The 14,226-nt window shown below is 35.7% G+C and overlaps 2 protein-coding genes across 2 annotated transcripts in view; one reads left to right on the top strand and one right to left on the bottom strand.

Annotated features, from left to right (window-relative positions):
• CSPP1 (centrosome and spindle pole associated protein 1) overlaps positions 1 to 14,226 on the top strand; it is a 225,941-nt gene that overhangs the window by 30,726 nt on the left and 180,989 nt on the right. The gene's annotated exons all lie outside the window — the stretch shown is intronic.
• PPP1R42 (protein phosphatase 1 regulatory subunit 42) overlaps positions 1 to 14,226 on the bottom strand; it is a 40,289-nt gene that overhangs the window by 6,512 nt on the left and 19,551 nt on the right. The window contains exons 5-7 of the mRNA XM_059901927.1: positions 9,454 to 9,571; positions 7,428 to 7,559; positions 502 to 661 (exon numbers count right to left, since the gene is read on the bottom strand). Coding sequence (XP_059757910.1) covers positions 502 to 661; positions 7,428 to 7,559; positions 9,454 to 9,571 — 410 coding nt within the window. The remainder of the gene's footprint in view (positions 1 to 501; positions 662 to 7,427; positions 7,560 to 9,453; positions 9,572 to 14,226) is intronic.

The raw sequence follows: 14,226 nt of genomic DNA, 5'->3' as shown, positions 1-14,226 counted from the left end.
AAACTTCTAATGTATCCTTCAGGGACACCAGATTAAGAACCTTTGGTTTGGAGAAGTGGTGAAAGTAGCCTATCTCTGTTGTGCTCTGGCTTCTCCTCCTTTCTGCCACCAGATGCCCTGCTGTAGCCATCTACTCACTAATGGACCACCCATTATCATCTGGGCCTCGGGCTCCTTTGATATGATACCTGCTCATTCAGACATCTTTACATGCTGCTTCTGGGACTTTCCTGAGTCACCTGCCCTACCTCAGTAGGTGTATCTAGTCTGTGACTCCCAGCTCTTCCTGAATCAACCCTTCCACTGCAACTTTATGACTGTTTGGGCTGATGAACGATAAACTCTTTTTTTGTGTGTGTGTGTGCTTGGTCAAGAAGAATTGAGAACAGAGAACGAGGAGACAGACGGAGGGCCTCTTTTCCTCTGTGCTGTTGACAGTGAGGGTGTCCCATCCTCCCCCCAAAAGATAAATCACACACAAAAATATTTGAAAGAACCTACCCCATGTCTTCAATAATTTTAGGGTTATCTTCTTGGGAGCTTTCTGGAGATGCATTTCCATTTGCAAGGTATCTTTGTGTATCAGAGAAAAAAACTAATTTTGGCTTACCCACCTGTGGGTCATAAACAGGAACTATGTGATGCATTGTTTCAAAGTTACCTGTAGCATACAAAGAATTAAAAGCATTCTGCTTTGAAACTAATAACTAAATTGCAAACATGGCATAGAAAAGCATTAGGCTATCTAAAATTATGTTTTATGAAATGGAATTAGATCAGGTTATATAGATCCACAAACAAAACCAATAAAAAATTAATATCCAAGATAAAAATATCACAGACTTTCATACATGAGAACCTACACAGGAAAGTTTATGGTCAACTCTCATAGACAAAATGGGTATACCAACATTAATATAAATATTAACTGCCCTTGCATTTTGCTGTTATGAGTTTATTTTTTCAGTGTGTTTAACCTCTAGGGAGTAGATTAGTCAATTATAGTTTTTGTAATATGTTCATACCTTTATTTCCACACTTAACATTCCACATCATTTCCCTGTTTAAAGATCCTCCTTCCTTTCCAGCAATGATTTCCTTTTAAGTGGAGACTGCCTTATTCGCCTCTAATTCCCAGGGCCTAGCATAGTCTTGGGCACATCGAAGATGCTCAACAAATGTTTATTAAATGACTAAATGAATATTTCCATCCAAGCACTACAAAAGTAAATGCTGAATAAAACAAAACGAGTTCAACCAAAAAAAAAAAATGCTGAAGGGCATTCAGATATTTTGAATTTTGTTAAAGTGTTTTGACTTTGCTTCTAATTTTGAGCTATATAGTTGTGTGACTATATTTAAGACAAGATTTTTTTATTGTAACATCCTTGAAGTCTGAGGTAATTTTACCATATAGAGCTCCAAATTTATAAGCTACCAAAAATATGTAGTCAGGAAATACAAAAATGACTATCTTCCTAAGAATTCCTGTTCACTTATAATGTATTTGGTTGTACCGAGGTATCTTTAAATGGTTCATCTTAGCTCTTCTAAAGACCTGAAGGTATATTGTAGATTTAAAAAAATACACAATATGTCTTCTAGACTTTAATTCATTCTTTCCATTTCTCCTGAGTGGTAATAACAGACACTTTACATAAAGACTATAGTGTAAGCTATTGGCCACATACCTAAGAACAGAGTTATTGTGTGTTACATACGTGTATCCAGGGATATCACAGGTTGTAAACCTGGGAAGCTCAGAACTGTACCATTTGTTTGGATGGGGTTGGCAAATGTATGTAGGTGGTGAAGAAGAAGGACATCTATAGATGGCCAAGAGAGAATAACTGAGTACTCCTGAGGAAAACTCACATAATTTCTATTACCGCCAGTCAGCTTTCAATTTCAATTTCATTTTAATTTAATTGACCTTACAGTCTATTTTTCAATATAGTAAATCATATAAGCTATTTGAATACTTTTAAAATTTCAAAGTTCTTTCATAATATAGTCTCATTTTTCTCCCTAGTTCCTTTTTGTTTATAAAAATTATATGTTTACATATCACATATTTACACATTTGCAGATTTTTCTAAATTCCCACCAAACTGAAGTGAATTTCTAAGTAGAGCAGACATTATTGTCCTTGTGTCCAAGCATGATTCAGCCAATCATCAGTAGAGTGGTCACTAGAAGCCAAATCTGTTTGATGAAGTCAGATAACTGATTAATCACTGTCTCCCTGCTATCTTTGTGACCTTAGACAAGTTATTTCATCTTTCTAAAAGTCAGCTTTCTCAGCTGCAAAATGGATATAATAATTTTCTTTCCCACAAGTTAAAATGATTAAAGCAATAGTGTGTATAAATATCTGAAATGTTTGGCACAATAAATATTAGCTCTCTTTTCTTCCCTTGCCCCCTTTTCTTGGCTTCCTAGACTGGAGTGCTTTCCATTTTAAATTATTAATGATTATCATGATAGCAACTACAACAAGGTATGAAATGATGCTTCTGTACTATATAACATTCTGTATGGCTTTCTAAAAAAATTGTGGTAGGAACACTTAACATGAAATCTATCCTGTTTATTTTTTAAGTGTACAATAAATACATTATTGTTGACTCTAGGTACAACTTTGTACAGCAGACCTCTAGAGTTTATTCATCTTGCTTGACTGAAACTTTATGCCTGTTGATTAGTAACTCCCTGTTTCTCCCACCGCCCCCAGCCCTGGGCAGCCACCATTCCACTCTTTGATTCTATGAATTAGACTATTTTAGATACCTCATATATGTGGAATTATGCAATATTTGTCTTTCTGTGACTGGCTTATTTCATTCAGCATAATGTCCTCAAGGTTCATCCACATTGTTTCATATTACAGAATTTCCCTTTTTTTAAGGCTGAATAGTATTCCATTGTTTGTATATACCTTATTTTCTTTATCCATTCATCTGTCAGTGGACATTTAGGTTTCTGCATCTTGGCTATTGTGAATAGTACTGCAGTGAACATAGGAGGGTTAACATGTCTTCAAGATCCTGATTTCAGTTCTTTTGGATAAATACTCAGAAGTGGGATTGCTGGATCATACGGTTATTCTTTTTTTTTTTTTTTAAATTTATTTTTATTTATTTATTTATTTATGGCTGTGTTGGGTCTTCATCTCTGTGCGAGGGCTTTCTCTAGTTGCAGCAAGCGGGGGCCACTCTTCATCGCGGTGCACGGGCCTCTCACTATCGCGGCCTCTCTTGTTGCGGAGCACAGGCTCCAGACGCGCAGGCTCAGTAATTGTGGCTCACGGGCCTAGTTGCTCCGTGGCATGTGGGATCTTCCCAGACCAGGGCTCGAACCCGTGTCCCCTGCATTGGCAAGCAGACTCTCAACCACTGCGCCACCAGGGAAGCCCCATACGGTTATTCTATTTTAAAATATTGAGGCACTGCCATACTGTTTTTCACATTGGTTGCACCATTTTGCATTCCCACCGACAGTCTGCAAGGGTTCCAATTTTATCCATGTCCTCACCAACATTTTTTTTTTTTGTCATTTGATAATAGCCATCCTGACAGGTATAAGGAAGTATCTCATTGTGTTTTTTTTTTTTCTTTTAAATATTTATTTATTTATTTGGCTGTGCTGCGTCTTAGTTGCGGCATGCAGGATTTTTAGTTGCGGCATGCAGGATGTTTTTTTTTAGTTGCAGCATGTGAACTCTTAGTTGCGGCACGTGGGATCTAGTTCCCTGACCAGTGATTGAACCCACACCCTCTGCATTGGGAGTACAGGAATCTTAGCCACTGGACCACCAGGGAAGTCCCATCATTGTGGTTTTGATTTGCCTTTCCCTGTTGATTAATGACATTCAGCATTTAAAAAATATACTTGTTGGCCATTTGTAGGTCTTCTTTGGAGATATGTCTATTGGAAGTGCTGTTGGGAAAATGGCACCAATTAACTTGCTTGACAAAGTGTTGCCACAAACCTTCAATTTGTATAAAATGCATTATCTGTGAAGCGCAATAAAGTAAAGCACAATAAAACAAGGTGTGCCTGAAATTACTTTATTTATTTATTTATTGAAATATAGTCGATGTACAATATCTTGCTAGCTTCAGGAGTACCACATAGTGATTTGACATTTGTATCATTGTGAAATGATGACCACCATAAGCCTAGTAACCATATGTCCTCATACAAAGTTATTATAATATTGTTGACCGTATTCTTTGTGTTGTATATTACGTCCCTGTGGCTTATTCATTTTATAACTGGAGGTTTACCTCTTAATCCCCTTCACCTGTTTCACCCTGCTTCCCTGGCAACCACTGCTTCTCTGTTTCTATGAGTCTGTTTTTGTTTTGTTTTCTTTGTTTCGTTTTTTAGATTCCACATATAAGTGAGATCATTCAGTGTTGGTCTTTCTCTTTCTGACTTATTTTACTTAGCATAATACCCTCTATATCCATCCATATCGTCACAAATGGTAAGATTTTATTTTTATTTTTAATGGCTGAGTAATATTCCATTGTATATTTCACGAATCTTCTTTATCCGTTCCTCTATTGATGGATACTTAGGTTGCTTCCATATCTTGGTTATTGTAAATAATGCTGCAGTGGACATTGGTGGGTGTATATCTTTTTGAATTAATGTTTTTGTTTCCTTTGGGTAGATACCCAGAAGTGAAATTGCTAGATCATATGACAATTCTATTTTTAATTTTTTGAGGAACTTCCATACTGTTTACCATGATGGCTGCACCAATTTACAATCTCACCGACAGTGCACCAGGGTTCCCTTTTCTCCACATCCTTGCCAACACTTGTTATTTGTTGTCTTTTTGATAATTGCAATTCTGACAGGTGTAAGGTGGTATCTCATTGTGGTTTTGATTTGCATTTCCCTGATGATTAGTGATGTTGAGCATCTTTTCATGTGTCTCTTGACCATCTGTATGTCTTCTTTGGAAAAATGTCTATTCAGGTCCTCTGCCCATTTTTTAATTGGGTTATTTGTTTTTCTGATACTGAGCTGTATGAGTTCTTTGTGTATTTTGGTTATTAACCCCTTATCAGTCCTATCATTTGCAATTTTCTTCTCCCATTCAGTAGGCTGTCTTTTCACTATGTTGGTAGTCTCCTTCGCTATGCAAAAGCTTTTGAGTTTGATGTAATCCCATTTGTTTGTTTTTGCTTTTGTTTGCCTTGCCTGAGGAGACAGATCCAAAAAAATATTGCTAAGACCAATGTCAAAGAACTCACTGCCTATGTTTTCTTCTAGGAGTTTTATGGTTTCAGCTCTTACATTTAAGCCTTTAATCCATTTTGAGTTTATTTTTGTACAAGGTGTGAGAAACTGGTCCAGTTTGAATCTTTTGCATGTAGTTGTCTAGTTTTCCTCACACCATTTAATGAAGAGGTTGTCTTTTCCCCATTGCATATTCTTGCCTCCTTTGTTGTAGATTAATTGGCCATATAGGTGTGGGTTTATTTCTGGTCTCTCTATTCCATTGATCTGTCTATTTTTGTGCCAGTACCATACTGTTTTGATTACTGTAGCTTTGTAGTATACAGTAGTATACCCTTGAATGACACAGGTTTGAACTCCTCAAGTCCACTTTTATGTGGATGTTTTGCTATAGTATATACTACAGTATTACACGATCTGAGGTTGGTTGAATCCTTGGATGCGGAATGAAGGATATGGAGGGCTGACTGTAAAGTTACATGCGGATTTTTGACTTTGGGGAGGGTCGGCACCCCTAACCTCCTCACTGTTCAAGGGTCAACTGTAGTTTGAAATCAGGGAGTGTGATCCCTATGGCTTTGTTCTTCTTTCTCAACATTGCTTTGGTGGTACTTTGGCATCTTTGGGGTAGTACTGAAAATATGCAAGTCCTTACCCTGAGTCTAGTTTTGCCCTTCACAGCCAATCAGGTATAAGCAGAGGAGGAGAAATGCCTCCTGTCCATTTTATAGGTTTTAGATCTTGAGAAGTTCATATTGCCAACACAGTATCATCACTCATGTGAATACTGTCAGCTTAAAAAGTCCCATTCTTTGAAATAATGTTAACAGTTCATATTCAGGGGATACAATATGGTAAAATCATCAGAGCTTTCCATCTCTGCTTCTCTTCACCTCAACCTCCTTGTCCTAGAGTGATAGAGCTCCTAGGATATGCTATCTATGCATAAAGCCTCACTACACTGTTTTGGTTTCCGTTTCCCTATTCCCCTGGTCTCACCTCTTTCTGTGTCTCCATCCCCTGTTAGCTGTGGAACTAGAAGACCATTAGCATTGAAACACTGTCACGGAACAGAGCAAGGGGCTCATTTCAGCGTTGTGGACTATAGAATCTGTGAAGAGTGAATTCTAGGATACTTCCCAGTATAATAAAGATGATTATTACACATCATACTTAGCTACATTTAATTTCATTAGTTAGGCAGTGGAGGTTGGCGTGTCCTTGTAACACAACCTTAGGCATATTATAATCAAAATATTCAAATGTTGGGGTGTGTACTTAAGAAAGAGGACAGGCCACAGAGTATAGGGAACATATGTGGTTGTGATACATTTTTATTTTTTATCCTGATGAAAAATGTGATTTTTCACTGTTACTAAACAAATATACTTGTGAATTGTTTCACAAGTTACATAGCTGATTGTTGTTTCATCATTTACATAACTAGTGTCATGCACTTTTGCCAGATATAAAATTATACACTTTTCCCCACCCTCATGGCTCTCTGTTTATATAGCTGACATAGTTATACTCAATATGAACTAAACATAGCTTTTTTCATATATGGTAACTACCATTTTCATATATAAACATTATAGGAAAAATTTCCTAGGAATTGTAAACAAGTAAAAAAAAAAGCCCATAAAAAATCTAAACAAACCCCCCCCTTTTTTTGTTTATATATTTATATTTTATTTATTGAATCAGTGATAAATAGTAACAGCTACAATTGTGATCTAAAAATCAAACAAACTAGAATTAACATTGGGTACATTTCGCCATATTTGTTCCATTTGCTTTACCTGAAATAGAAATAGTTTATATAAAAATTTATCTACTTTTAAATAAACACACTCTTTCTTTTTCTTATTTTTTCAGTGCTAGTTCATAACAACATTGTTTTTAAGACTTTTTGATATTGCAAAGCTTAAGTTTTAATTTTGTAACAAGGATTCTAATATTAATGTGAACACAAAATCTTAAAACACAATTTCAGAATTCAAAAGTTACAAATATTCTCCATTCCATTCTATAGTTATGTTCCCTGGAGCATTTATACACACATGCATGTACCCACAAACCCCCCTTATTTCTGGTATTGTTTTTTTTGCTGAGTAGAATATTCCCTTTGCTAGTAGAAGTGATTAACTAATGAATGACAGCCTACTTACTTATGTATGAGTTACTTATATCCTCGTTCTTACTGTTCCTTTTTTTGCTGATTTTCTTGGCATCTTTGGATGCTTTCCAATTCATTAGGAATTGTCTTTCCATATTTTTAATTTCTTTTCCATCAAGGAATTCTAGAGAAAATATATATGTTAAAAAATGTAGTATATAAATGCTATAAATGTTATGTATCAATACAGCATGAATATTATAAATACAATATATAAATATTATGTATACACATACAATATATATACCTCTGGTTTAGGACACATGAACAGCTACACAATAGGCTGAAATAAATTTATTTTTAGAATACCTTATTTACACAGCTTCTGTTTTTGTTGAGCTTTTATTTATTTTTAATTATTTTTTCTGATTTCAAAAAGAATATGTGCATATTATAAACAACTGAAACATGATGGAAAAAACATAAAAAGGCTCTGTAATTACTATCCATATCTCTCCTTCCCATCACTAACAAAGGTAATCATTATAAACAATTTGATGTATGGTTGCCCTTCTTGGATCATAAAGTATTTTAAAAAACAAAAACGTCATATTCAACAAAAATTAAATATTATCTATTCATTTAAATAATTCTATGGTTATTCATAGGAAAAAGTAAAATATATTTTATGTTAATTTCAATAGGAAGTTTTATATATGTAACATGGTATTTTAAAAGTACATACATTAATAATGCTTATTATATCCTAAGATATAGGATATAATAGGAATAATCGCATAGCTGACCTCTTTGTTCTATGAAGTGAGATTTCAGCTATCTTTACATTTTGTTTTTTTAAAAAGTTTTGAAAATTGAGCATATTAAATTACACAAATAATTTTGTGTGTTGTAAGATTTGGAAAATTGAAAGAAATGGAGAAAACAAAACATTGCCTGTATTCCACAACCGGAAATGATCACTGACAACCATGGATAACACTTTAGTATATTTCTTAGCATTGTTTTGTTTTCTAGGTGTGTATTGTGTGTATATGTATGTATTATATAAAAATGGAATTCTCTATTTATACAGTATCACATCTTACGTTTTAATATTGTATTGTGAGCATTTTACCACGTCTTTCTTTAAACACGATTTTTAATGACTGATAGTATTCCAAGTACAAATATACGAGTAATTTACCTTTAAAAATATACATGACTGTTCTTCCTGTGTATCCTCTGTTTCCTACTCTTGGCTGGTGGGGTAAAGGGTAGGTAAGGTGTGACTCTCACATACGTGTTTTGAAAGATCGTCTTGGATGTTTCTGATATACCCTCTGTCATCCCCTCTTTCCCCCAAGAGAACCACTGTACTAGCATTATGATTAACCAAGGTTTACTATAGCTATGAGCTTTGTAGTGGTTTTGCCATACGTTAGTTTTTATACTCAAGTACAGCATGTCATAGAAACACTCTCACAAATCTCCTCTGTGAGAGGGCAGTGCTTATCTCTCCGATGCTGTATAACTTGGTACCTATTGAAGAGCATTGGTCCATTTCCCCTTATATAGTGCAGATTCAGGAATGTTATTATTTGTACGGATCTCATAAAAGGACTCCCCACCTTCTCCCCTTTCAAATGAAAGGAACTCCTGTATGTTCTTAAGGTGCCATTTGGCAAGTGTCATGCAATGAAAACCTTGATCAATTTTATCTACAGAACCAAGAGTCTCTCTGGATCTTCAGAGGATTTGTGCCAGTGAAAATTTGGCAAAAGGCCAGCAAGTTCTACACATTTATGACTAACCATTTTTGTTGGTTAACAGCCACATTTTCTTTTTAAAGAAAGAGTGTCTGATGTCTTAATTAATTATTTCTGAACAGCAGATCTTTTTCATGTTTTATTTCTCAATTTTAACTTTTGCTTTTATTAAAATATCAAATTTAAAGTTGACCATTTTTGTAGATCCAGATGTCATATTCATATTTCTGAAGGCTTGCTGATAAATTAACTAAAGAATCAACCACCTCTCTTTCTCTAAGAAAATCATATTAATATAATATAAACATATACCTAGTGATTTGGACACCAATATCAGTCTATCTCTATATTTCGGTTTGAGACAAACAGGATTTCTGTTTAGATCCATTTTCCACAGCTTCATCAACTTGTTCAGTAAACACTCCAAATCCTATAATTAGAGAAGAAAAAAGCAAGACACAGGTATTTCGTATTATCAATATTTCTTTCATGTCAGTTAACTGTTTTTAAAGGTAATTACTGTTTTCCATGGAGTTCTAGCTCAGTGCCTGGTACCTAGAAGGTTACAATAAATGTTTTTTTGATAAAATAGTCTACACTAATAATAGAGAGGACTAAAGATGAGGCAAAAAGTAAGGTCCTGAGTTGGGGGCCACAGAGCTCTACTCTGTCACACTCCCTTAAATGGACCCAACCTGCAGCTCAGAAACCACTTTGCCTCTGGCTATCCATGCTACAGAAGATGCCCTGTTCTTAGTGGAGCTTATGGAAGTTTACAGATTAAGGCCATTATGGAGTAGTAAGTAAGCAGTCCATTGACATTGCAAGCAGTATATATTGTTGCTTTTTCTTTTTAAAAATCTGTTAAAAAAATATCAAAGGGGAAAATAGGAGAAAAAAAAAACATGTGTGCTTATCACCCAAAGATCATATGTTATGTATCCTTCTAGTTTTCTTTTTGAGCATAGGGATTTCCTTTTTAATTGTCATCATACTGTAGGTACAGTTTTGTTTTATGTACATCATAAACATTTGCATGTTCTAATAGCTTATAAGAAAATCAGCTTATTGATATTTAAAGGAATAATTAAATTATTCCATGGTTGAAAATCCAAATAAATGTGAGAAAAACAGATTGATCGCCTTTAAGAACCAGCTGTCTCAGTTTGCCCTCTTCACCTCCTCTCTCTCCCTATTTGATTTTTTTTTTTCAATCCAGTATCACTGTCTCCAATGCCTTTTCTGTCATTCCTTTTCTTGCATTCTCCCCTTCCTCATTGTTTATGTGTATATTTTACTTTACTATTTTAAAAAAATAATTAATTAATTTATTTATTTTTGGCTGCGTTGGGTCTTTGTTGGTGTGCACGGGCTTTCTCTAGTCGCGGCGAGCAGGGGCTACTCTTCGTTGCGGTGTGCGGGCTTCTCATTGCAGTGGCTTCTCTTATTGCAGAGCACACGGTCTAGGCGTGTGGACTTGTAGTTGTGGCATGCGGGCTCAGTAGTTGTGGCTCGCAGGCTCTAGATCACAGGCTCAGTAGTTGTGGCACACGGCCTTTGTTGCTCCACGGCATGTGGGATCCTCCTGGACCAGGGCTCGAACCCGTGTCCCCTGCATTGGCAGGCGATTCTTAACCACTGCGCCAGCAGGGAAGTCCCTTAGCTACTATTTAATGGAAGTGAAATATACTTTATACCTTATTTCTTATATCAATATATGCCCCAAACTTAATCTGTAAAGAATTACTCAAAACAAGTAATGGAAAAACTTTTTCTACTCTATAGCCCATGATTGATTTGTAAAAATTCAATGGCCACAGGCAGAAAAAAAAAAAAGGAAAAATACCTTCAGTAGGGCAAAAACATTACTTTAAAGCAAATGTTTTGCTAATATTAATAATAAATACTGATAATAACTAATTCTGTGGAGAGCTTTCTGGTTTTCAGAGCACTGCCGTATATGTGATGTTGTACACATCCAGGAGGGTTGCATTTCTTTAGAATATGGGTATGAGGATTTCAAAGTTAATAAACGTTCCAGAGGATAGCAGCAGGCAAACACCTATGATTCTTTTATCTGTTTTCCTCATGCCAAGACCAAACTTATCACAGGGTGTAAGGGAAAATTGGGAAATACAAATTATGAATTAATTCATACATATTCTTAATTGCAAAGCTGAAAGTAATTGATAATGCATTGCCTGGTATTTTTATTTCCCATAGCATTTCCTCACCTTCAAAGCTTGATACCATTCAGCTTTGTATATCCATTTAATTTAACTATTTGTACCTTCCATCTTATTCTTTGCTTGATCCATGTTTACTGTTGCTTAGATATTTCATTTTTCCATTTTTGGAAATTTTTCTTATGATAAGACTGCATTTACTCTTTAGGTTTTAGAAAATATTTTTTTTCTTACTATGAAGCTTTGACAGCAGTTCCCTTCTATATATTAAAAATCCTTCCCAAACTTTCATATCCAGGAGGTAACAAATATGGAACATCCAGATATGTGCCTGCATCTACATGAAGAAATGCTGTCTTTTGGGGAATAATTAGAAGAACAGTCAGATGTCCAGAACCCACTGCAGAGCACTTTAATCTTGCTGAGACCAATGTCTTTGTATATAAAATGGTGTCTCGAGTTCTGCCTACTTCATTATTCATCAGATATTTATTGAGTCATGGGCTAAGTTCTGTGCTAGACTGTAATGTATTCAAATAAATAATTTATATGAAAAATATAAGGACTTGTTTTAAAAATATACAGGCAACCCTAAACTTTCTGACATTGCTTCTTACTATTTGACCTTAGGCAAGTCTGTATCCTCATTTATAAAGTAAGGATAATTAGGATTAGTTGTTGTGGGATATAAAGTGCGTGGAACAAAGCAGGTAAAGAATAAATGTGTTAATTCTCTTCCTCTTTGCCTGCTCTGCCACCCCTCAGCTAATTCCCTTTCTCTTAATTTTGGTCAACAGAGAGCAAAAATTGTTGTAAGGGAGAATAAGCTTCTGATCCACTGACAAGTAATTGACTTCGTAAAAGAAAGCTCTCTTCAGAAGTTGTAACTTCATCCTTTAGTCCTGGGCCCCGGATTATGCCCTCTTCATAGCATTTGTTCCACAGCTTTTGATACAGCCATAATTATTTTATGTGAGAGTTTCACTGTATTTCTCTTAGTTTAAAAAGCTCTAAGGATGGAATTGTGCATTGCACCTTTGTACATCGTTGAATATGATGCCCATCATCCAAAAATTAATAATAGCCATAAGAGAACTTTAAATTTATATAGATAAAAAGAATCCTGTAGATTTTTGTTAATTGTTCCTCACTTGATAAATGACCCTCAACATACTCCTTCCAGTGTATGTTTATTTAAGACTAAACTAATCCTGTGCTGCAATATGATTACCCTTTGGATACGCTCTGGTTGTTCATTGCCTTCCTGTCTTTAATAAAATGCTTTCACTTTCCTGCCCTTCAATAAGTTACTAAAGGGAGCAGACACTTTTCTGGACGGTCTCTGTATGATAAATGATCATGTCACGCTATCACTTAGAGGAGTGCTGAAAAATACTAAGGAGCCAATTCTATTTCCCATGCAGGGCTGGTGCCTCAGCTCCTGTATAGGAGCCTGCTGCACTGGCAGTGCTCTTTCTACAATTAATGATGGCCGCTGATGAACCTGTATTGGACCAGAGTGCTCCAATCTTTATCGGAAATGTCTAGCCCAACTGTCCTAACTAAATCTAAAGACAGCCATTTGTCATCCCCCTGACTGCCTGTCATCATCTGCCTGGGAAAATCTATAATTTTTGGCTTGTTCCTGACTAAACTGTGGAGTGAATAAATTTATCTTTGGGTTACTCTGCTTGTCAGGATCAATATTGAGCAGAGGTTGAATAAATTAGAAACTGGAAAAATATGACAGGCCGTAGTGGTTTGTTCGTTTGTGTCTTATAAATCAAATATTTAGTTTATTTAAGAGGCAAGCATGTCAAATTTTTGATTTCCACCATTCATTCTAAGATGCTTTACCTCATGATAAATGGTCATCAGAAAACCAATGAAGTAAATCACTGATATATCTGACTGTGAGGTGAACTTTTCAGATCATTTTATTGATTTAGCAAACTTTGCAGAAATAAAAACTGTAGGTAAAGATTAAAATTTTTTTTCTTTCAAGTTTTTATACATTTTTGCAACCATGATATTTGACTTAATAGTGTCAGCAAGATATATAATGTTGGCCCTAGAAAAGTTCATGGCTCATCAAGCTACTTGCAGAACTCCAAGTTTTATTATAAATAGTTATTAAAGAATTTAATATTTTAATACATTGCTGCATGCTTATTTAAAGGAGTTACAGAAAAAAATGGAAAGAAATGTTAATCAGAAGGCAATCTAGGCAATCTCATCCATGATGACAGTTTCAGTGGCCAGTTAACCAATATGCTGAAGACTCCCACATTCTTCTCTCCACTGAGCTCTGGCGTCATGTAACCAATTGTCTTACTGATACTTTCTCTAGAACAGTTCAAAGACACCTCAGATTCTATATGACCAAAACTCATGATCTCTCTCTCCCCTAAACCTGACTCTTGAGTTCCCTATTTTCATTGTTCAAGGCAAAGCTATGGAACCATTCTTGACCTCTCCCTCTTCCACACTCCCTATATCCAACTCACCATCAAGTCTTGTCCACTTTACTTCCTAAACAGATTTCCAGTCTGTCCACTCACTTCATTTTTACCTGTTCAAGTTTCCACCGTCTCACACTTCCTAACCAACCTGGCCTCTTTCAGTCTATTCTCCACACTGTATCCACACTGATCTTTTTAAAATGCTAATCTGTAATTACATCACCCCTGGCTTAAATACCTTCAGTGGCTCCCTACTGTTCTTGGATAAAGACAAAACTATCATGGCCTATGCAGCTCATCTGCCCACCAGCCTCTATTTGCCCTATGCTCCATCTTTACTGTCTCTGCTTCCCTTTCCTCATCTTTGTCATACTCTTACCTGCCCCAGGGCCTTTGCACATGTTATTCTCTTTACCTGGTAAGCCCTTCTGTTCTCT

This window comes from Balaenoptera ricei, chromosome 17 (genome assembly GCF_028023285.1).
Source record: "Balaenoptera ricei isolate mBalRic1 chromosome 17, mBalRic1.hap2, whole genome shotgun sequence".
NCBI classification, from domain to species: Eukaryota; Metazoa; Chordata; class Mammalia; order Artiodactyla; family Balaenopteridae; genus Balaenoptera; species Balaenoptera ricei.
The sequence above is the reverse complement of the archived record's forward strand: the minus strand, read 5'-3'. Positions and strand labels throughout refer to the sequence as shown.